This window comes from Rhinolophus sinicus, linkage group LG05 (genome assembly GCF_036562045.2).
Source record: "Rhinolophus sinicus isolate RSC01 linkage group LG05, ASM3656204v1, whole genome shotgun sequence".
Taxonomy (NCBI): Eukaryota; Metazoa; Chordata; class Mammalia; order Chiroptera; family Rhinolophidae; genus Rhinolophus; species Rhinolophus sinicus.
The window spans coordinates 5575756-5599093 of NC_133755.1; the positions used below are offsets into that span (position 1 = coordinate 5575756).

Below are 23338 nucleotides of genomic sequence, written 5' to 3' on the forward strand. Positions count from 1 at the left end.
GTTCCAAAAGACAGATTAGAGCTGATTGTCCGGCTAGGTCTTATTTTCAGAGAAACACAGTATCCACAGTCTGTTTCAGCTTTTGTCCTACATAGACCAAAACAAGCTCCCTGCAACTGGTCTTATTATAAAATGATTATCATGTGTTTGCTTGGTATGTCTTAGTTGGTAGTTTGTTAGGAAACAGGTGGGTCTTAAAAAATGCATTGTGTGAAATTTACAAATGAACTGCAAATACTTCTGAGGGTTTTGTGGTGATGAGCACTTTAATCAGATGAAAGGTAGAGACTGAAGATATTTGAAACTGTTTAATGATGGTTTGGGGGCGGGGAATCTCTGCTTAAGGAGTTAGGAACAGAGCAGTAACCTTTCTGGAGAAAGTGCATCCAGCTGAGTGCAAACTTGATACAGTGGTAGCACCAACTCCTGAAAATCATGAGACTTTGGTTGCAAATTCTGGAATTTAACCAGAATTGGGATGTGTGGGAAAGATGGGAAAGGGCGTATTGAAGCACTTTGTGTTGAGTACCTATATAGATTGCTTTAATGCAACTGACAGACTTATAAAATGACTGTTTCTTTTTAATTTTCTAAGTTTGCATAATTAAAATTTATATTTTCAAACGAATGTTGAAAGAGTAGGGGTGGCTGTAAGCCATGAGCTTTCATGCTGTAATGGATGTCGGTCTTTAGTCAGCCTGATAACCAGTTAAATAGCTGTGGTTCATCACATTGATATTTCAGGTTTTCTTCTCCTCGGACCTCAGTCTGCGGATGCCCGGCATGAATTCAGAGGACTATGTTTTTGACAGTGTTTCTGGGTAACAGTTGTCTTTTAATTTGACTTTTCACTTTCAGCTTTTATGGTATTTCTTTTTAATTTGATACTGAAAAATCAGAGGTGGCTTTAGCGGGCTTTCACCTGTATCTTCCTACAGTTACTGTGGTAATAAAATCTTTCGCTGCTAGAGGCCATTTGCTTCAGTGCATTCAGTTTTAAACTCTGAGCTGTGTTTCATGTTTCCTTAATTCTTGGTGTTGGTGCTTTTTCTTTCCTTTGGTTTCTCTATGTGATGGTATTAGAATGGAATCTTAAAAAAAAGAGATGAGGGGATTAAATTGCTCTCTGAGATCTCTTGTGTTTCCAACAGTGTATAATTCTGTGTGAATTTAGGAATAACTTCAGGTACATAACCTTTTATTTTTTTAATTAGCCTCACTAATGATAAAATAAATGAAGTCAACATTTTTCTGACCTGATAACCTCTTTTAAACTTCACAAAATGTTATCTCATACTAGTAATATGAATATCTTCCAAGTTAATTATGAGCATATATAAACACCTTCAGATTTGTTTGAAAGGGTCTAGGATTTCATTTTATAATTTTGCTTTATGCATTTTTATGTGTCTATATTCTGAAATAAAAAAAGTTTTATTTAAAAGTCTACGATTTTATGGGAATCAAGACTTCTCTTAAAGACCTGCCTCAGGGTGCAAGAGTTACAAACTCAAATGCCTTTAGGATCTAGGCTCTAGGGGTTGGCAAACTTTTTCTGTAAAGGATCAGATAGTAAATGTTTTAGGCTTTATGGGCTGTACAGCCTCTGTTGCAACTACCCAGCTCTGCTGTTGTAGCACAAAAGCAGCTGTGGGTGATGCGTAAACAAAAGGTGTGGCTGTATTCCAATAAATTTTTGACAAAAATAAATGTACTTCATATACAAAAACAGGTGTGATTTGCCAACCCCTGGCCTAGGTACATTATTAAACAACTTCAGGGGGTATACAGATGGTACTATAAGGTAATAGGAAATGTAGAGAATTGTGGAGTGCCCATCTAAAGACATTTAAACTACAAGCAAAAACAACAAAAAAGTTCCGTGTAGACCAAATCAAATTTAATCAGAGAACTGCCAGCCACCTGTTTGCAACCTTTGCTGGGTAAATACCAGACTGGCAGCATGTTTTGTGAGATTTCCTTCCAAAGTCCTTTTCACTTATTAGTATCTTTAGTACCCTGGGCCTTCAAACTTCTTCTAATGGTTAACATTACTTCATGAAATTTCTAGTAGGCACTGTGTAGTCCATCTGACAGATTTGAGAATTTCTTAATTCTCAAGTTAAGATTATATTTATTCTCAATCTTAATTCTCAAATTGCTTAAGATTATATTTATCACAGAAAAGGTAGCAAATGCTACTTCTAATAGGACATAGTCCTATTAGATGTTTCCTGGTAGTCTGCTGTTTCCACGCTGAAGCATTTCAAGATTGAGTTAAAACATAATAGGAGCTTCCAAGAGAGTGGATTAGAGATCTGTGACTTCTTTTGTTCTTTAGGAACAACTTTGAATATACCCTAGAAGCCTCAAAATCGCTTCGACAGAAGCCGGGAGATAGCACTATGACATATCTGAACAAAGGCCAGTTCTATCCTGTCACCTTAAAGGAAGTGAGCAGCAATGAGGGAATCCACCACCCCATCAGTAAAGTGCGAGTAAGTTATACTCTAAGTCCTGTTGTCTGGGAAAGCTACCAGAGCTTCATATTTCCAGGCCTGAAGCAGATTTAATAAATGAAATTCTAAAACTGCAGTTTTAAGCCTTAATTGTAAAATCTGACACTGAATGAGTTTTCCAAAGAAACTCACCCCTTAGTGTCTTTATGTTATAATGCATTCTCTTTCCTAGAGTGTGATCATGGTAGTTTTTGCTGAAGACAAAAGCAGAGAAGATCAGTTAAGACATTGGAAATACTGGCACTCCCGGCAGCACACAGCCAAACAAAGGTGCATTGACATCGGTAAGTGGCTCCAGAACCTGCTTTTATTCCCAGAGGCGCAAGCATCCAGTTTTCTAAATCCAGTTATTTTTGGCAGTGGTCAACTTCCTGCCGAAAACATTTGCATTTTTATGCCAGCTACTGATCTGTTCCAAACACTGTCCTCGGCCTCCTGGAATCAGTGCTCTTAACATTACTTCCTTCGTAAGGACATGTGCCCCATGCAGTGGTCTTCCATATGACACTGGGGCCAGAAGCTATGTAGCCAGCTCACATAAGAATGTCCCGCTTTGGGGCTGTAAATTTTTTGAAGGGTAATGTCTTCTTTAAGAGATTTTGATTATTTGGAGATGGGGGGGGGGGGAGGGTGGGGGGGGCGGGGCAGGCCAATTAACAAGTAAGAAAAGACAATTAACAAGTAAAGAAAGAAAGGAAATACTGCCGATGTGCAATTACCTAACAATTTTCCCTAGTTACATGGTGAGTTGCAGTGCCAGGCTCTTGTATCTATCTCTAAATAGACCCAGAGAGTCATCATCTGGGGGGACAGCAGCAGACCTGTGCAAATTCGTAGTGAAGTAGCTTTATGAAACACCCCTGCTCTTGCTGTATATGTAATTTTTGCATAAAACTATTATTGTGTTATAAGATGACTCTTAATCTTAGTGTTACTTCTTTGTCTCTTATAATATTCATGTTCTCTTTCCAAAAGAATTAAAAGAACAGAGTTCTAATTGTGGTTCTTGACCTTGGGACAATTATTTAAACTTTTCCAGACCTAATATTCTAATTTTGACATAATAAGATAAAATTATATCTAAGCTTGCCTCCGTTACAAAAATTACTTTTCTTCATTTTTTTGAATGTCTTTCAACCCAGCAGAATGTTAATTTAAGTTATCTAGTGGTGATAATATGAAAAACTGAATCTTACTGTGAACTATAATCTCACGTTGGAACAAGAAATCACAAATGTCTTTTTCTTTTCATCACTCATATAGCTGACTATAAAGAAAGCTTCAATACCATCAGTAACATTGAGGAGATTGCTTATAATGCCATTTCTTTCACTTGGGACATTAATGATGAAGCAAAGGTAGGTACTGAAGTCCAGGGACTCCTAGACTTCCAGCTGTTTGAGGATGGTGGGAGGAGCTTAATGATTTGACAGCTGAAATTTTTTACAGTTCTGCATGTTTTCTTTGCTAAGGAATGGGGAGAATAAGCTCGGCTAAGAAGATAGGTTATAGTCATGAAGTGCATGAAAATGGGACAGAACTTTGGGAGGAGAAATAGCTATTATCTCATCAGTGCTATGCTTTCTTCCTGTATTTCAGAGCCGACTGGATTCTTTACGTTCTCTCTTTTCATTATTTCAGATTTTCTGAAAGTACAGCTTCTCCCCAGATGTTAGGAGACTATCCTCCCCTTTCTATCCTCTCCTCCCTCAAAAAAAGACAATTTTTGTCAACACACTTCCATACATGTAGTGCAGTGTGTGAGCCATCAGAGTGGGGTCAGAAGCTATGGGTAGGAGCCTGCCACCACTCACTGTTTGGCCTCAAGTCTGATTCCTCATTTACTCTGCTTCCTTTCATGATTTGCAAAGTAAAGTTTAATACCTGTCTTCCCCTCCTTCAGGAATGTGGGAAGGATTGGAACAATGTAAAGCTGTTGGAGTTTCTTCAGAAAGGCCCTTAAATACAAGTTATCATTAGCAATAGTCTGTTTCATATCGTTGCCTTTAAAGACAACTCATGTAAGATTCTTCTTTATCTTGGGCTTTTACAAGTGAAGAATTGCCTCCAATTCAGATGGTCATTTGGATAATTGGAATTTTTAGTATCTTTTAAGAAAAATTAAACATATTCTTAGGTCATTTCTGCTTTTCCCACAGCATTCTTCCCTTTTAGTAGAATTCCTCTCTTCACTAATTTGAGTTCTGGTATTTATTTCTTTTCATTAGTTTAAAAATCGGGAGTTCAGGCAGCACAATAGAAACATACATTATTTTTCAGACTGTTGTTAAAATAAGGTTGATCTTTAGTACTTGTTGTAATATTAGAAATACTTTTCTATATCAAGGACCAGGTACAAAGTTATGATCACTTTTCTGTCTTCTCTCAACCTTTTTTCTTTTATTTATTCAATAAGGATTTTAGTAATTATGAAATGAAACACTGTATTAGGTGCTAAAATATTGCAGAATTTCATTTTTCACTACCTAGGATTGCTTTCAAAAAATCATATGATGGGATTCTTGAGAACCATGTTAAGCTTTATTATAGTTGCTTTCCTTTTTTATTGTGGTCGTTGTGTCTAAAGCAAAAATGTGTCTTTAAGACTGCAGGATGTGGTAACGGGGTCCTCCAGTCTGTACGGAAACTTAAGTTATTGTAATCGCATTATTTTCCTGCTGACCACTCGATCCTATAGACATATCCTCAGGCTGCTTTAGTCCAGAGTTTGGTGCTGGATTAAACAATGAATTCATTACAGAGGCACTACTTTGAGGAAACGTAAACTTTTCATTTTATATAACTGTTGTTACAGTTATTTTGAAATTAAATATCATAATAAGACTCAGTGTACTGGCTGCTAACAGCCTTTAAGAAGAGTTGGCCCTGTGCCCTCCAGGTACTTCTGTTCTTAAAGCAAACTAGAGAAATACTTCCTGTTCGCCACTGAGGACTAATTGAGAAATTTTGGAGGAGCTGAGTAAGAACATGAAAACCCTGAATTCACTATTCTGACATATTTGTGACCTTGGGTTAGTCTCTTGGTTCACTAGTTCAATTTTCTCCCCTAGGAAAATAAAAAGGCTGTATTGGCCAACTCTCTTCTTTGTTGGAGTGTCGTCAGGATTAATAAACACTTGTCAGGGTACGTGGAGAGCTGGGCAGAAAGGCCCTGCAAATGGGCAGGGTGCTCTGTTTGTTTGATGTGTCACTCTTTGGGGTGGGAGTAATGAAAGCCAAGATGACGGGTAGGGATAACAGCTGGTTTTATTCTGAAGGCCTTCAGCGTATTTGTTTTGAAGAGAAATATTGTTGGAGGCGTGTCCTAAGTAGCTTTAATAGCATCGTTAATTGATGTAGGTAAATTCATTTTCATTTCCCCTTTCAGACCCCCCAGCGCTGACTTGATTTTTAAGCCTTTACCTGCTGCTGGAAGGGGGTTATGCCATTTCTTAATGAGGCTGCTACCTTTTGAAGCTGATATCAGGCATCAACGTTAAGTGTGTGTTGGAATTAAGGATCTGGATTCTTTGCTTTCCCCGGCCAAGTCGATGTTTTCTGTTTTCACACTTAAAGTAATTGATGCCTTAGGGCAGCTGGAGTGAACACGTACATGCAGAATCCTGTAGAGACTGTTTTTTTACTTCTTTTTCCGAAAGTATCCACTTGCTTGTTCTAATTTAGGATACGTTTGTTGATTCTTCCAGTTCATTCTTCCCCACAAGCATAAGGGTTTATTGGAGATACATGACATTCCCTCCTCCCTCTCACACACTTTTTTTTGTTGTTGTTAAAAGATATCTAATACACCCTTTTGGCTGTTCCAGGATCAGTAAAACCAGATTTCTGGCCCATTGTTGACATCTGAATCTTCCCTGTAGCTTCTGCCCATTTGAGAGGTGACTGTATTTTGAGGACATACCAGGCTGAATCTTGAACACCTTGTCTGAGATTCCAGTTTGGGGAAAACACTGTCAAAGCTAGACTCGTCTTGTGCTGTCCCTGTACACACTCCGTTCATCAGCGTAATCATATACCTGCTATTACCATGGAAACTTGAAGTTGCGGGACTTGTAAAAAAAAATCATTAGTTTTCAAAGTAGTGGTGGAGAAGGAAGTTGGTTTGCAAAGGAGAAAGATTTTAGAAACAGTCCTCGAGGCATCACTAATCTCGCCCCTGTGTAGACCTATTTCATTCATTTTTCTGTACTCCACACAAAGTTAGATTTGTTTGGGTAGTCAGGATCTTTTAAAGAGTTAGAAATCTCTGGACAAGTTAAAGTTCATCAGATATTGACATTTCATTGTGAAGTAACTTAATCAGATTTCTTCCCTCCTGATGTACAGGTGAGATTGGGCTGCTTAAGGTAATGTTGGCAGGAAGAAGCAGCAGTTACTTTTGAAACATTAAAAGATGGTTCTCTGGTGAGGTGCTGAAGTTTAGAATCTGTAAGCTAGGAGGGCACGAGTCACTTTGGGAGAGAGTGCTAGGACATGAGGGGGTGCATGATGGGAGGAAGGTAAACACACACTTGGCCTGTGTCAAGACGACCTAGAGCCAGCTGGGCACCTGGCCCCTATTGCAGGAATTCATAACTTGATCTAACAAATATCTGAGAGCCTGCTATGTCCAAGACATTCTGCTGGATCCAGGCTAAAACACTGAGATCTTAAATATAACATGATTTCTAAGGAAAAGTGTGCTAATACCACTTTACAAATAAACTTTGGAGACACAATTTATAAATTGTGGTTATCTGTTCTGCTCATTTCAATAGTCCCAAAACCAAGTGAGTCATTCTTCATAGGCTGCACATCTTGGCCGAGGGTTTAATTTCTTGCTTGGATTGTAAATCTGAGAGTTTACAACAGCATTGAGATTTGGTTAGTGATATGAAGTAAGGGCCTCTCGAGGCCTGAAGAGCTAAGATAAATAGAGGCAAAGGCACTTACGGAGAGAGAATTAACTTCTTTGAATGACTGTTTTATGCTAGGCGCTGTGGTAAGGAGTCTTACCTGTGTTCACACCTGCTTAGTACCCATAAAAAGTACTTCGTCCTCCAGATGGGAGCGAGTTTGCTGCTTGGTTGTCAAAATGCGGCAACCCGAGGAGGCAAGAATCTAAACATTGAAATGGACAGAAAGTGTTCTTGATGGGAGAGTATTTAAAAGTGTAAGAATTCTTACTAGCTGAGTAACATTGTGGATTCACTAGTATAAATTCCTATAGTAGAAAAGCAGTTTTGCTACCAGGAAATAATTTATCTTGATTGTTAGATGAGTGATGTTTAACTACAGAAGAGGAGAAATTATAAACCAAAAACAACTGTATGGAAACAAGTGAAAATTGGGCAACCAACTCTGAATCCAGGGCAACAAACGGGAAAGGATGTCTCTTGATGGTATACGGACATAGTTGATTATGGTTAACTAGACGGTATGGCAAATAGGCAAACCAGCTACAGTTCAGAGCAGCGCTCAAGGTTTCTTTGATCATCTATATGTAGCTGTGATCTCCATGAGTAGTAAGCAAACCTTTTAAAGATGTAATGAACCCCAGAAGTACAAAATAACTCCCAGGTTCTTTCCAATAGTGACTTGCAAGTCTTTATGCTAGCACGGAGATTCCGCTGCAGCTGCCATTCACACTTTCATTTTTTAAACATTAGGAGCAGAGAACTTAACAGTCAGACCTGGACCAGGCTCCTGCCAGAGTGAGCACTCAGAGAAGTTAGACAGATGTGGGGTCTAATTTTGTTTTATTGTACTGTGCTTCCATGGCTTAAAACAGCGTGCAGCTTGGGGCGTTTCTCCAGCAGTGCTGCTGTGGGGCCTGGTTCTTTTGTCACATCCTCACTAGCGCTTCAGCAGGCAGCACTCGGTTTCAGTTTGTGACCAGATTTCTCACAGACAGATGTAACTGCATCTTTTTCTTGGTGGTATGATCTCTCTGGGTGTGCTAGAGCCAATCTCAACACACTTTTCGTCTCTGTGGTTCAGTTCCCTTTAGTTTTTTGCCTCCAGTGTGGTGTCATGGCCTGTGGAGAAGGGAACGGCAGTCAGGGATAGGACAGAATCAGTGTCCCATTCCCCAGAGGAAAACCCTGCCAGTGAGAGCACTTTGTGCTTCTACTTAGATTTCTATTCTATCAGCTCTAAGAAGGAATTGCACGGCCAAATCTTTTATGTGCCATGTAAAGGCTTGTGTTAACAAAAGAAGGAGGATTAAAATAGAGTGCAAAGCCCAACTAGAGTACCGAGAAGTTTCACCACGAGGGGCCTGTGTCTGGGTGAAGTCTTGCTATCTTTTTCCCTTTTGTCTCCTTGTCTCAGCAAAAATGCATGGAGTTCCTGGTGAGGGATTATTGAGGCTGGCAGAGTTCATTCTGTCAGAGGGGTGTGACCATTCTGGTAACTTGAACTTAAGATTTTCTGTGTGTGCTTGTGAGATGCAGGTTTATGAGTTTAATAACAGTTTGTTGTTTTGTCTAAGCATAATATTTGGAATTCATTGTGAGAGTAATTTTTAATTTGTTTGCACTGAGCATACTGCCTGCATTTATAGGGATTCCATTCTAGTGAAGCATCAGTCAAGTGCTCCATTAAAATAAGGTGTTGCCATGTTTGGTTGCGTTAAGCTGAGACAGGTTTGGTTTGTTTCACAACTTGAAATTCCCAGTGTGAATAGGAGGGAGGAGGGAGAGAAGTGAGTCAAATATCTTACTTGCAATTGCAATTAAATGTAGGCAGGAGATTTAAAACAAAAGTGTCTACTCCCTGGCCTAAATAGAAAAAGAAGTTAAGAAACATTGTTACTTTTAAAACAAAGGATAAGAGACTTTTTTTGAAGTCTAGGCAGACAGAGGCAAGGCTGACGTCATTGAACTGGATTATCCATGTTCCATCCTCAGATCCCCAAGGAAACTCAACAGTGGCTCTGCAGGCTTCTGCAATGATGTTTCTTCCACTCTTGCGGTTTCCTTTTATGCAGCTTATACATACACATTTATCAGAGTAAAAAGTTAAAAATTTTGGTGCCAGAAAGCCACATTCCTTTGTAGAAATGAGTTTGATCAGTATTGGAAATGGCAACACATTTTTCTCCATTAGATATTTGTGGAAAATGCCTTTAATTAGCTGACATGAAATAATAAGTTCTTTACTTGGCAATGGGAAAGTTTGCTTTGAAAAAACTGTTCCGGGTCTGATTATGAGGAAGGTTTCTCCTTGAAACTTCTTACACATTTTTTTTTAAAGTAAGGTTTGTTGGACTTCAGCTTGAAAGCGTATCACAGAGTGTACTCCAGTGTTTAAGCAAGAGGTTCTGTCCTGATGTAAAATAAAATGCACTGACTCCTGGGGGAACTTCAGAGTCCGCAGGTAACAATAGTGCACATTTATCATAGCACACGCCTGAGGGTAGGTAAGGGCCAAGTGCATGATGTTTTTGATTGGACATGGGAGACACTTGGCAGCTGAAGAAAGCCTTAGTTTGATAGTGAAACCTGCATCTTGTGAAACAGGTTTGAAGCACCACGTCTGTTTAGCCACAATTTGTGCTGTCACTTGAATTAGTTTTCTTTCTTTCTTTTTTTTGGGGGGAGGAGAGTTCAAATTTTTCCCCTTCTTCCACCCTACCACTGTCAAGAAACAATAAGCTCCTCTGTAGAACTTTGCACTTTGACAGCTTGTCACTTTAACCCTCCTTCTCCTAGGTCCTTCCTGGAAATTCCATCTAAAGCGGTTTTCTAAATCTGTCATTTCAACCAGTTTTGCTACTTGTGAGCTAAATCACAGAGCTTTGACTCTGACCTGACATTATAGTAGTAACTGAATTTACCAGGACTAGAGATTTCAAGGCAATATGGGGCCATGAAGTTCAGGTTTCTTTTATATGGCAGATCTTCGTGTGAGACTCCAAATCTTTTAGTAAAAATATAAGTGAACTCTACATTAATTACTCACTTAGGGACTTTTTCTTTAGCTTTTTTTAAAGCAGAAAATATCTTATAAGAAATTTTGAGTGGAAGTCAGCTTGCCTGCCAAGTCTCCCCTATTACCCATATGCTTCCCAGTCCTATTCTGTACCTAGAGATGCTGGAATGTGGTCTGTGTTTGCCTTGTGTAACACCTGCATCCAGTTCTGCATATTTCAGAGCAAACATTCTACCTATTTGGGACAACAGGTGCCAAATCACTGTATCTGCCAAGTATCCTCAAGTTCACCAGGTCTAGGATATGACAGAGGGAAGACAGTGTGCAGGTACCTCCAGAATCAATCAGTATCTGTCTACATCTCTCTCCCTCCCTCCCTCCCTCCGTCCTCCTCCTCTCTCTCCTTCTCTCCTTCTCCTCTCCTTCTCCTCTTCTTCTCTCCTTCTTCTCTCCTTCTCTCCTCTCCTCGCCCCCTGGCTCTCTGTGCAGAAACTAAAGGTGCTGTGTGGGTGGTGTGGGAAGGCCGCACTGTGGCAACAGTAAGGGTGATGACTACATCCTTGTTTTTTCTTCAGGGAAACGCCCCACGTAGATGTGAGAAGATTTCAAATTAGTGCTTTGCTCTTCCCACATCCCTCTTCTCTCCATCCCCAGCCTTCCAGTTCTTTTTCTTTTCTCTTGATGGTCATTTGACAGTCTGAGAAATAATCCAAATACTAGTTGCATATTTGAAGGCTTTTAGTCCATGTTGATATTCTGTGGTGGGATTTTTTAATCACCTCACATCATCCAAGCGCTGGGGGAGTGTGACTTTCCTAGGATTAGCCAATGAATTAGTGGTGGAACTGGGTTCTCCTTCTGCGTTTATGACTCAGTCTTTGGTACCTTCTTGGGCTTAATTAGGCCTGCACACATGGAATAAGTAGGGGAACTACAAGGCTTATACAGAACTGAGATAGTCGGTTTGGGGGTAGGGGGAGTTAGAGGGCAAGCAATATTGATTAGGATTAAGTGTCTGCTTATAAAGCTGAATAAATGTTCGTGTCTAAGTGGACTTCAGCCAAGAACTGGATCTTGATTTTTTAGTTTAAACTGTTCCCCACTCCATTGGGTTCAGTTGACATTTTTTAAAAATTTATTTATTTTTTAATTTATTGGGGTGACAATTGTTAGTAAAATTACATAGATTTCAGGTGTACAATTCTGTATTACATCATCTATAAATCCCATTGTGTGTTCACCACCCAGAGTCAGTTTCAGTTGACATAACTTCATATAAACATGTTGGAAAATGATGATTTTATTCTCTTTAATTAGTGGTGTTGGATCTGGGAAGAGAATAAGCTATGTTATTGACCTCACATTGTAATTTCATTTGTCAGGGGTTTTCTAACTAAGAAGAACTATTTAGAAATACTTTAGAGCAATCTTTTTGACTGATATGGAAGACAGTTAAATTAAAATTTGTTTGAGTGTCTGCTTTCAATTTAGTAGATCATTTACATTCTAGGAATGAAATTATGGGTATTATATCAACCTTCTGCTCACAGCTATTTGGGGATCACTTTTTCCCCTGTTTTTGTACCTCACCAAGCAGTTTTTCCATTAGATGCTTCTTCAGCTTTCTGTGCTTCATTGTGGCAGGGTGGTTTTGAGAGCATTCAGTGTGGACCATGAGAGACATAGGGGCTTTGTCTTTGCCATCTGTTTACTGTGTCTTTTACTGCCTGTGTCTTCAGAGCCTGAGCCTCAACCACAGCTAGACACTGCCTCTCTTGAGTTAAAAGGTATTGAGTAGCCAAACTCTAAAGCATATGATGCTCATGTTAAATAAAGTTAAATGTTTTTAGGGTACACAGCAAGGATAAGTGCATTTTTTTTAATGTAAAACATTTTTCATTTACCAACTTTCTGAAGCATCTTGCATAGATAAATCAACCCACTTTTCTTTCTTCTTCCAACAGACCTTTTTTTCTTTTCTTATATTTACCAGGCAGAACTCACTTGAATTATCTAATTGTGCATCATAATACACAACAATGTATTAATACTGACACTGCTGGTCAGACATGCTCTCAGCTCTGTATGCTAAAAAAAGTCTGCTGCGTATAATCTGATTTAACCATTCTCCCTGGAAGTTTGTTTGTTTGTTTGTTTGTTTGGGATTTTTGGTTTTTATTTTTATTTTTGTGTTTTTGTCTTTATATAGCAATTTAACTCATTTCTAACATCCCAGGAAATTCTATGTGAGGTAATTCATCTGTTACTACTGTGTGGAAGAACTGGCTTAAGTCATGTTGCAAAGAGTTGACTTTCTTAACTATATGCATCCATCCAGCAAATTATTCACTAGTGTACTTCTCTGTGCAAGAACTGTGAGAGAATTTTTAAAAAAAATGATTCAAGCATAACACCTGTCCTCAGAAGAGATTACAGTTTCTATGTAATGATAGAGGTCATAAGTGAGGTTATAAAAAATACTTCTAAGATTTCTAAGGAAAAAGAGTACTTTCAGCTAAGGGAGCCAGAGAAGGCTTTATGGAAGAGATAGCATTTGACATGATTCTTTGAAAGATGCACCTGCAGAATATTTTTGCAAAGTCTGTCTGATTGGACCGTTTTTCTTTTTCCTTTTCTCTTCCTCCACAGAGTAGCTGTTGTAAATTTAAGTGGAAAAGAGGCAGCTGGAATAGCTTAGTCTACTGGGGTGCTTTGGCATATTGAGGCCCAGACATTGTGTAGTGCAGGAAACAATTGGGACTTGTCTGCTGCAACAGCTGAATCTAAGAAAGTTGTAGACATTACCACACCTGTCAACACGACACGACGCTCCAAGTGAAGGGATAACGTGCTTAATTATCAAATACAAAATTGTTAGGTGCCTGCAGTGTCTATAATGTAAAAATGCTCATTGTAGATAACGTTTTAAAGTATAAAAGTGAATAGATGCAACAGAAAATTACATCATAGCTCATTATGTGGATTTATCTCTGCCCTAGAACTTCCTATCTCTCTCTATACATATGTCAGTGAGCCTCTAAGTACGATAATCTTTTCCAAATATATTGAGAGAGTATATATAGTTAATTATTCATTTAACAAGTAATTATTTAATGTCCAGTATGTGTAAAAAGCTGCTTGGCATTCTGGGTTCTATCAAGATGACTTAGGTGTTGAAGTTTGCTTGGAGGAAAGATGTGAATGTAAATAACCTGTGTACTTGGGCAATAAGTTACCTAACCTCTATGCCTTGGCTTCCTCATCTGTGAAGTGGGGTCAGGATAGTACCAATTTCATAGGTTGTTATGAGGGCCAAAGAGTCAGGTACGTTGTAAGAATGCAGTAAATGTAGCTCAAATATAATAACAGCACGTGGTGTTATTTGGCTGGAGTTGAGGAATTTGGGGATATTCCTTTAGTGAACATGTGTTTCTTATTGGACAGGCACTGCCAGGAATCTGGGAATGTAAAGATAAGTAAGACATGCCCCATTTCTCAGAAAACTGAAAATTTAGTGTGGGAAATTGCCACTCTAGTAAGTACAGTCATAGAAGTATACACAAAGGAATAGAACTTCCCCTAGAATAAAAGATCAGAGAAGTTTCCTTGAGGTGACACTTGAGTGAGTCCTCAAGTATAAGAAGAACTGGCTAAGTGTTCAGAGCCCAGCATGAATGAGCCTGTAACCTGGATGAGTCTGAGTGCAGAACTGAAACTCTTGGAGCTTGACATCTGAGGCAAACAGTGGTGTGGGGACGCGAGGCGGGAGCTGTAGGGACCTGATCCTGGGAGCCCTGGGGTGCCCTCGGAAGGACCTTGGACTTCACCCTTTAAACAAGTTGTCTCAAACTGTTGGGTCTGTGGACCAAGCATGTGAATATTGGGATTGGAGTTTCTCTGAGATTTTTAATGCTGTCTTTTCAATTCAGTGGTAAGACTTGTTAAAGTCAGAAATATATTCTGGATGTCAGTTGTTGCTAAGAGATTTCAGTGCTAGTGTTTGTCTTAGGTACTAGATTTGAGCCAGGCAAAGGCCAAATGAGTTCTTGGGATGCTGTGCGATCAAACGTTGTGCAGCAGTTTGAATAGAGTAGTATTTCTCAAACTCGGATCTGTATATATTGTTAGGGGTTAAGCACTTTTTTCTCTTTAAAAAGGGGTACACATACTACTGGTATTTGAGAAATACTGCTGTAGGTGGTAGAAAATATGGCTGGAAATGTAGATTGGAGTCACGTATAGCATCTTAAATGCTAAGGAATTTAGTAATAAAACGTGGACAGTGGTGAGCTATTGAAAAATTTTGAGTAAGAATAAATTATTAAGATTCTGTAGTGATGTTAGTATTTGGCGATTGCCTAATGTCAGTGAAGCGCTCTCTTTTTTTCATCTCATTACCTGCTTTGTAGCCATTTTATTGTTGAGAGGGCTCTCTACTGGAGGTTGGAAGAAAGAAGGGTTAATTTGTGTAAATTTGTATTAGCTTTTTTTTAGTCTAGTTTTTTGTTGTTTCTTTTAGGGGACACTATTGTGTATATTTCAAGTTTTGTGAAGATTTGAAACTTGTTAAATTAAGATTGGAATATACGATGTCGATTTTTGTATACCCCTGATTTTTTTCTCTCTCATTACCAGCATTTAATTTAGTACCATTTAGTAATAGGCATTGGGAGAAAAAAAAATGTGCCAAACACTGAAATAAATTTAAAAAATGAATCACACATAATCCCTGCTGTCAAGGGACTTAGAGCCCTTACAATTGCAGTGTGACAAAGTGACAGAAGTGTTAAATAGAGGTGGCATGTTCAGGCTCATGAATTCCATTCTCTGACCTAGATGACCAGGGCATAGAAACATGGCTCTTCACCTGAAATAGAAGCTCATAGTCTGGCCACTGTTATGAGCATAACACTTCGTTACTCTATTTTAGTTTAAAAATCAGAGCCTTAGAAAATTATCCAAACTGTCATAAGGTGGTTCATACAGTTCTTAGCAAATCTAAATATTCACATTTTGAAATATTCTATTCTACTTTTTAAGAAAACCATTTATGAAAGTCAAAGGAAATTGTTTTCGCTGTTATAGCAGCAATGTTATAAAAACATGCAAAATTCGGGGAAAGCAGCAGCACCAGATCCAAGATGGCAGCCAGCAGGAGGCTGAGGAAGGAGCTTGAAGAAATCCGCAAATGTGGGATGAAAAACTTCCGTAACATCCAGGTTGATGAAGCTTATTTATTGACTTGGCAAGGGCTTATTGTTCCTGGTAACCCTCCATATGATAAGGGGGCCTTCAGAATCGAAATCAACTTTCCAGCAGAGTACCCATTCAAACCACCAAAGATCACATTTAAAACAAAGATCTGTCACGCCAACATTGATGAAAAGGGGCAGGTCTGTCTGTCAGTAATTAGTGCTGAAAACGAAGCCAGCAACCAAAACCGACCAAGTAATCCAGTCCCTCATAGCACTGGTGAACGACCCCCAGCCCGAGCACCCCCTTCAGGCTGACCGAGCTGAAGAATAAGGACCGTAAAAAATTCTGTAAGAATGCTGAAGAGTTTACAAAGAAATACGGGGAAAAGCGACCTGTGGACTAAAATCTGCCGCGATTGATTCCAGCAAGTGTGAACAGAGACCCAGAGCAGTGCAGACACCCCGCAAAGCAGGACTCGTGGAAAATTGACACGTGCCACCACCTGGAGTTTGCTTGTGGCAGTTACTAACTTTCTACAGTTTTCTTAATCAAAAGTGGTTTAGGTAACCTATAAAAGGATTAAAAAAAAAAAAAACCATGCAAAATTCTACCTGAATCTCTCAGTGGGAAAAAAAAAGTTAAGACTATCTTATTTGGATGTTGGGATCATGAAGAATAATATAGAATGAGCATTACTGTTAAGGAGTAAATTTTTTAACAGGAACAGCTTTTCGTTGGTTCATTAAAAAATCCTAATACCATGTAGTTAAGTTAATCACTTTTCATCATTTAGCTTCTGACTCAACTATTTACAGTTTTTGTAACTTTTGACTCATGAATTCCAAGTGCTTTATTAACACTTTCCCTCCGTGAATTAGGTCGGTAAAAAATATTTCTATGATTTCTACCCACAAAGGAAATTCACTTGTGAAAGCTCACATATCTGACTGCTCTCTTTAGACAGCACATTTTATCGGAATTGTGGCTGGGTGTGTGGTATTGATGATAAAGCCCCCATAGAGTAGGTGAGTTGGGCGGGGGGAGGAAGGAGGTTTATCAAATTTGTTCTCAGTTGCCTTCACTTTATTGGCTGGGAAATGAACCTCTAATGGTGAACTGTGTTTTGAGCATACTGTTTTCTTAGGTCTTTCTCGCCCTGTTTTTTTCCCCACCTTGAGGAGTAAGAGTAGAGAAAGGAGCTAGTTCTGTGAACAGTATTGTGTGGCTGCCATAAGGTTTCCTGGAAAAAGCATTATAAATTAGTCCAAGATCTGATTTCTTGTTGGTTCTGTGCTTGTAAGCATTGGGAATAAAAAACCCATATAATATAAATCTTTATTTTGTTGTTTTCCTCTGATTTTCAAGCTGAGGTTTGAAGGAAAAATTAAATCTTTTGAAAAGTTCTAAGTACGTGAATTCTCAGCCAAGAATGAGGAACTGTCTCAGGAAAGTGGGCTGGACGTTGGAAAAGGAATCTCGCAGAGCATCTCTGACCTGTTTAGCAGTTTATTTTTGTGGTTAGTTTTTTTTTCTCTTCTAGTGATTTTGGGTGGGAACATAAATTGCTCATCTTTTGAGATTTATGTTCCAATTATTTGAATAAAGCAAACTTTTCCTCCAAATCAATGGCAAGGAAGGATGAAAACAGAAAAGGTCATCATCATTTGAGGTCTTAAAGATCTGTGTACCATTCTAGAGAAGGAAGGTTGTGTATCATTCAGCCTACTCTCAGAATTCAGGACTAGGACGTTTTAAGAGTATTTTCTAGAGGAGTTGCATGTGTGATAATCCATCTTACTTTTTACCTCTTTCCCACCCTCTGTAGGAGATACTGGGATTTTTCTGTAATCACATTATAGAAAGTATTTTTCTACACAGTGAGAGTGGTTTGAACATTTGTTTTACCCGCACTGGGGTGACTTGGCCTAGTGTCCTGCTCATTCAGGGCGTTAGGTAGAACTACCATAAATCTTAGTGCTGTGAGGAACAGAACACGCCTGTCTGTTGCTGCCCCAGGACCCGTAGGAGAGGTCTGTCTCATGTTCCTACATTTGCATTCTTGTCTGTTTTGGGTGCTCCTGATTAAAGATTGTCACCTTCCTAAAGAAAAATTCCTAGATGCTGAGCTTCTCCCTCAAAACTTACTCTAGTTCCCTGCATGAAGCAGGTCATATTGATAAAGAGTGTGGTTTCATGGGTCAGTGACACGTTAGCAAGAAGTAGGTAGGTCCACACTGGATGTCTTCTCAGCAAGTCACTTCTGTGGAAAGTGGAACTATTGAATTACAAACAGGGAACTAACACTTCCTCCCTGTTTACCACATTGTGATGATGTAAGGATAAATTACTGTCTGAGCAACTTAGAGAATGCTTTAGATCAGGGGTCAACAAACCGCAGTTCTTGGCCCTGGCCAGCCAGCTGCATGTTTGTGTAAATAAAGTTTTATTGAAACGCCACCACGCCCATTTGTTCACGTATTGTCTGTGGCTGCTTTTGCACTGTTACTGGAGAGTTAAGTACTTGCATGTGGCTAACAGAAACAAAAATACTTTTGGGCCCTTTCACAGAAAAAGTTAGACGACTTCTGGTTTAGATAAGTACATACATGAAAGCTGTTTTATGTGTCTCCATTGTATTTCCTTTTCACCATATTTGTTCACTACTCCCTCTGCATTTTCCTTCTTTTATTAAAACCCCTGTGTCGTGTGGCGCTCTGTACCAGGGCCGGTTGAGTGTTATCTCCGTCATCAGGAGCTTGCAGCTCAGTGGGGACAACATTAACAAGTCAACCTCGCACTGTAGTTCAGAGACACGCCTTACACCCTCACCTAAATACACAGTTCATCCACACGTCAGCCCTGGGAACATCAAATGTCACCTGAGAAATAAACATAAGAAATGAGTTTGATAGGTTTTTAATAGTTTTTAGTCTGGCTGCTATTTTATGAACTATGAGGTATTAAAGATGTGCCTGGCCTTATTAAACAGCAAGGTTGCGCGTTTCCTTTACTATTAATAGATACGTGTCCATTGATTAAATGAATAGTTTTCTTATGTGATAGGGCTATGCCTCTGTCAAAATGTTTTATTATAGAAGTTAATGGGATACATATAAATACATATAAGAGTATCTAAACTCTTTAAAGAAAAGAAACCATGTACTGGGACTTGTTTTAATAATCTCTGGGTTTTGGAGCCAAAGGAGACCTTTTGTGGGTTAAAGTGTGTAAGTAGAGAAGATAATCACTCAACAGGAGTGGTTTTTATCCTGGCTGATCACTAGAATTCCCTGGGGATCAGCCGTAACAGCCCTAGTGTCTGGAACCCGCCCCAGGCCAATGAGAGCAGAGCCTCTGGCTATGGCCGGGGTGGCAGCGCGGGCTGACGTGTCCCCAGGTGGCTCTAATGGAGTCAGGTGCAGAGCATCAAGTTCCCAGGAGGTGCTGAGGCGCCTCGCACCCCCCGCCCCCGCCCTGAGAACCACTGCTTTTAGAAGATGCTTACTTTCACATGAGCAGTTATGATTACTTTAAATGGCAACCTTATGTATACTTTTTAAATACTATGATTTATAAGAAGTTGACTGATGAATGTATGACACAAAATGATTGTCACTAGTAAATACAGAGTAGGGATGAAGGATTCATCATCTTTCAGTATAAATGCAGTCGCGGAACTCTAGTGTTGGCAGTCATCTAGAGGTCACCGCATTCAACCTTGCATTTGACAGATGAGGACCCTTTCCCAAGGTCACAGTGCTAATTAGTGATGGAGCTGGGACCAAAACTCACATGTCTTTTCTGACCAAAGCCTTTCCTGTTGAGCATGTTACCTCTTGCTAGAACATGCGTAAGGCATCTTGCCCCCTTGCCAGCCTTCGGTTGAGGCTTAAACACGGCATATACGTCCCCTTCAGTGTCAGTGTGTCCCCTGATCGTCCTGTGTGTTCTTGCCGTGGACACCGCGGCAGGCGGCTTCATGAGTACTGCTCCCATTTTTCTCGTATGGGTCTCCTGTGCTGGTACCTCATGGCCCTGGCCTAGCTTGCTTATATTGCACGTCTTGTTCACTGGCTACTGGTATGTGTGAGTAGTTATCTAGCAAGGCGGTGTTTTTAATGCTGACTTACAAATGCTGTTGATACATTTAGGAAACTGCTGAGTTTGGAAAGAATTGACTTAAGAAATAGGAGGAAAAAAGTACCTAAGCAAGAGATTGTGAGTGATGGTGGGGTGAAGCCTCTCCCAGGGCTCCACGCTTGTACTTCTCATGAGACTTGGCTCCCGCTTCTTTCTGCATGGAGTAGAAACTTGACAGTGGGAAGCAAGGGGAGGGGAGGTTTTAGGCTGGATCACCACGAGCTCCTCCTGTGAAGGGAGTATCACTTTGGGTCAGAGACTTGCTGGAATTGTTGAGGGTAAAGTGTAACTTTCCCAGGCGGCCGTTTTTGCGTTAGGAATTGAGCCATGTGGCTGGCCTGGGATGATGGAGAAAAGTTTGGATTGTCTACTGGTTGTGAAATTAAATGTACATAGTGGTTTGGTTACTTTATGTGCTCAGTTGTTTCCATGGACTACTGCCTTTCTGTCTTTCTCTCTGCTTCTGTCTTTCATCCGTTCCATAGACTTATCTCCTTGACTTGGATTTATGGATTGTGTGCAGAGTGTTCTTTAAAAATACATAGGATACAGTCAAATCACTAAGTTTCTCTAATGGATTTGAAATTCATGTGTGCGCTTTTGCCTATATGTCTGATTTAAGTATCTAGAAATTAAATCAATTTGCTTATTTACTGAAAATGAGTTAAATGGGAAGGCAAATCAGAGCAGACAAGACAAGGCCATTCTAGATCAGGCACTGTGCTAAGTACTGAGAAAGGAACAAAGCAGAAACTATGGACCTAGCCTGCATCTAGTCAGGGAAATATAAATACTCACGCACAAAAATGGCAGACCATTTCAAGTGGTAAAAAGCAAGGTGCTTAGGATAAAAAGTTGATTTGAGAAAGAGAGGTAGCATGGTGTGAAGGGGGGGCGTCCTGGATACGAACTCTAGTCCTTTGCTTTCTACCTTGGAGACAGTTTTAAAACTCCGTCTGCGCTTCCCTGTATAAGAAGGGTAGTCCTGGCTCTCAGGGCTGTGGGATGATGCAATGAGGTCTGTGGATGAAATGCCAGCACAGGTCCCAAAACATCAGGTGCTCTGTGGATGGTGTCAGTGCTGCTGGCCCCATGACACAAGTCGGGGTGAACGCGAATGTTCTCTGGAAGTGGGACTTAGAGAGGAACTGCGGAGGTGACCCAGACTGGGACGCCCGGGGGACAGGAGGAGGAAGAGTGACAAGGACAGAGGCCAGGCAGGAAAAAACATTCGAGGGGCGTTCTAGGCATGGTGAGTAGACTAGTCTGAGTGGAGAGCTTGTGAAGGGCCAGGATGAGAGATGACTTTCAGTCTGTTAGTTTGGACAGGTCCTCAATCTTTTAGCGCGTTTTGGGCTTTTCCCACATAGACTAGAGCAGGAATAAGAACTCTGTTTCAGCATTTTGCATCCTTAGAGAGCATTCTTTGCCATTGTGGCTATCCTTTTACTCCCTTCTCTTTTATCTTACATTCTTACAGGTTTGGGTTTTCCCCCTTCCTAACTTAATTAAACTTACCCCCTGTGGATCTTGGTTCAGCCAGTGGCGCTCACACTTCTCTGGTGGACCTTTTCTTGGTTGTTAGGGCTGAGGCTTTGTGACCTGTGGACTGGAAGGAATCTAGCCTAAGGGTCTTAGGTCTTTGAAATGTGCCAACCTGCCTTTAAAAACTGTAATTTCAGTATTGTCCACTGTGTGGTGCTCACGCATCAGAAATAAATTCCAAAACTAAATAGTTGAACGGGAACTCCAAAAACATTGTATGACCATGTTTGTAGAGGTTAAAATCCAGAATCACAAAATTTGGGGGGAGGGGAGGTATGGTGAACTGGAGGTGTACAAAGATTCACCTGGTTCTCTCTAGCACCTTCAGTACCACTTTAATAATATGACTCACTGATTTCATAAATTCCGGAATATTCGGACGTCAGGTACTACAAGTCATCCTAAGTGGTGGTACAGACATGAATCCAAGCAGATTCCCAGAGAGTTTGTACTATGCTGTAAAACAGCTGCAAAGAGAACCTATGCTATTGGTAACATTTAAAAATGATACAAGAAAGACAGCTAGACTGGTCCACTGTGTGACGCTAAATAACTATTCTGGTTCAAAGCTGCTGGATGTTTTTTCCCTTTAAAGTCTGCCATTCCTATGACCAAGCATAGTTTTAAAATAAACACTTTATTTTTTCAAAATTTTCTTTTAAATGGGAGGTTGAGCTCTCATTTAGAACACATTTGAGTGATTTCAATGATACTAGTATTTTTACAGGCTGTGTTAAGGTTGACCATCCATGCCAATTGTTTATGGCACCTTTTCTTTCCTTTGCAGGTTTTCATCTCTGTGAACTGCTTAAGCACAGATTTCTCTTCTCAGAAGGGTGTGAAGGGGTTGCCTCTTAACATTCAAATTGACACCTATAGTTACAACAACCGTAGCAACAAGCCTGTGCATCGGGCATACTGCCAGATAAAAGTCTTCTGTGACAAGGTAAGACCGTCAGACTGGGTAGGGAATAAAAACTGAGCATAGAATAAAGCCTATGAGGTAACTCTTCCTCGCAGAGAAAAACAGGGTCTTTTTAATATTTAAGTTCAATATGAATGTACTGTTGCTAGTATAAAATGATACTTTAAATTAGCAATTATTGTTTTAGCTGTGCAAAGACACATTATATAGGGAAGGAAAAAAATCTCGTTTTCATGGAAAAATGACAGGGGTCAATAACTATAGTTTGTCAGGGGCGTGTCTGATAGAGTCAGGGTGGCCACACGGGACGCAGGCCGGGCTGTGCTGCCCTTGGTGTCCCCTGGGCTTATGGGGTTGTAGGCAGTGGCCCCAGTGGCTCTTCTTGAGCTCTGTGTCTGAGGGCTCCTTGTGGAAGATCGCAGAGGGCTGCTCTCCTCCCTCCTCCCTGCTCTCCCCGTCCCTGCAGGTGTCAGCCGGCTGCTAAGGCAGCAGAAGAGGAGATGCAGTTAGAGTCTTCTCTAAGCCGCATGGAGGCCAGAAGAGAAAGTGCAGGCCCCAAGGATTCAGTGTCCTTTCTTTTCTCTGGTGTGGCTTCTTTTGTCTGGAGAAGCAATGCTCACTTTTGCCAGATGCAGAGCCAGGGGTTCAGCTGGATTAAATCCAGAGAGCAGGTAGTAGGCCCGCTGGGCCTTGAGGTCTGGAGACAGTGGTTGCCTGGAGAGCCGGGCAGACTCCTTGCACGTGTGAGTGGCCATTTGAACTGAGATGAAAAACACTTTCTCTTTTCCCACTCAAAAACATTGAACTATATATTTTTGCCAGTTGTCCTCTTTTCATCCTGTTAAAAAACCTCTCTGTTACTAAGATTTTTGGAAGGCACTAGATAACTGGAAGTGTTTCTGCTGTCAGGCCTGGTGTCCTGACTTTTGTGTTGGGCACATAGAGCAGGCCTCTGGCCCCAGTGGATGGCCTAAGACCTTGCAAGTTCAGACAGCTTTCTCAAGCACCCAGATTCAGTAACATTTATGAGTACCTACTATGTGCCTGAGAACGTGCCAGGTTGTAGTAGTTCTCTGTT

General features: G+C 40.3%; 1 protein-coding gene and 1 pseudogene across 3 annotated transcripts in view; both read left to right on the top strand.

The window, feature by feature from the left end:
- Positions 1–23338, top strand: part of GRHL1 (grainyhead like transcription factor 1) — a 49945-nt gene that overhangs the window by 8950 nt on the left and 17657 nt on the right. For 2 of the 3 annotated variants that reach the window (XM_074331679.1, XM_074331680.1), the window contains exons 5-9: positions 745–821; positions 2342–2498; positions 2692–2803; positions 3783–3877; positions 22123–22281. In XM_074331679.1, the coding sequence (XP_074187780.1) occupies positions 745–821; positions 2342–2498; positions 2692–2803; positions 3783–3877; positions 22123–22281 (600 nt within the window). The remainder of the gene's footprint in view (positions 1–744; positions 822–2341; positions 2499–2691; positions 2804–3782; positions 3878–22122; positions 22282–23338) is intronic. The other variant, XM_074331681.1, reaches the window with a different exon arrangement.
- On the top strand, positions 15596–16089 carry LOC109460508 (ubiquitin-conjugating enzyme E2 L3; annotated as a pseudogene).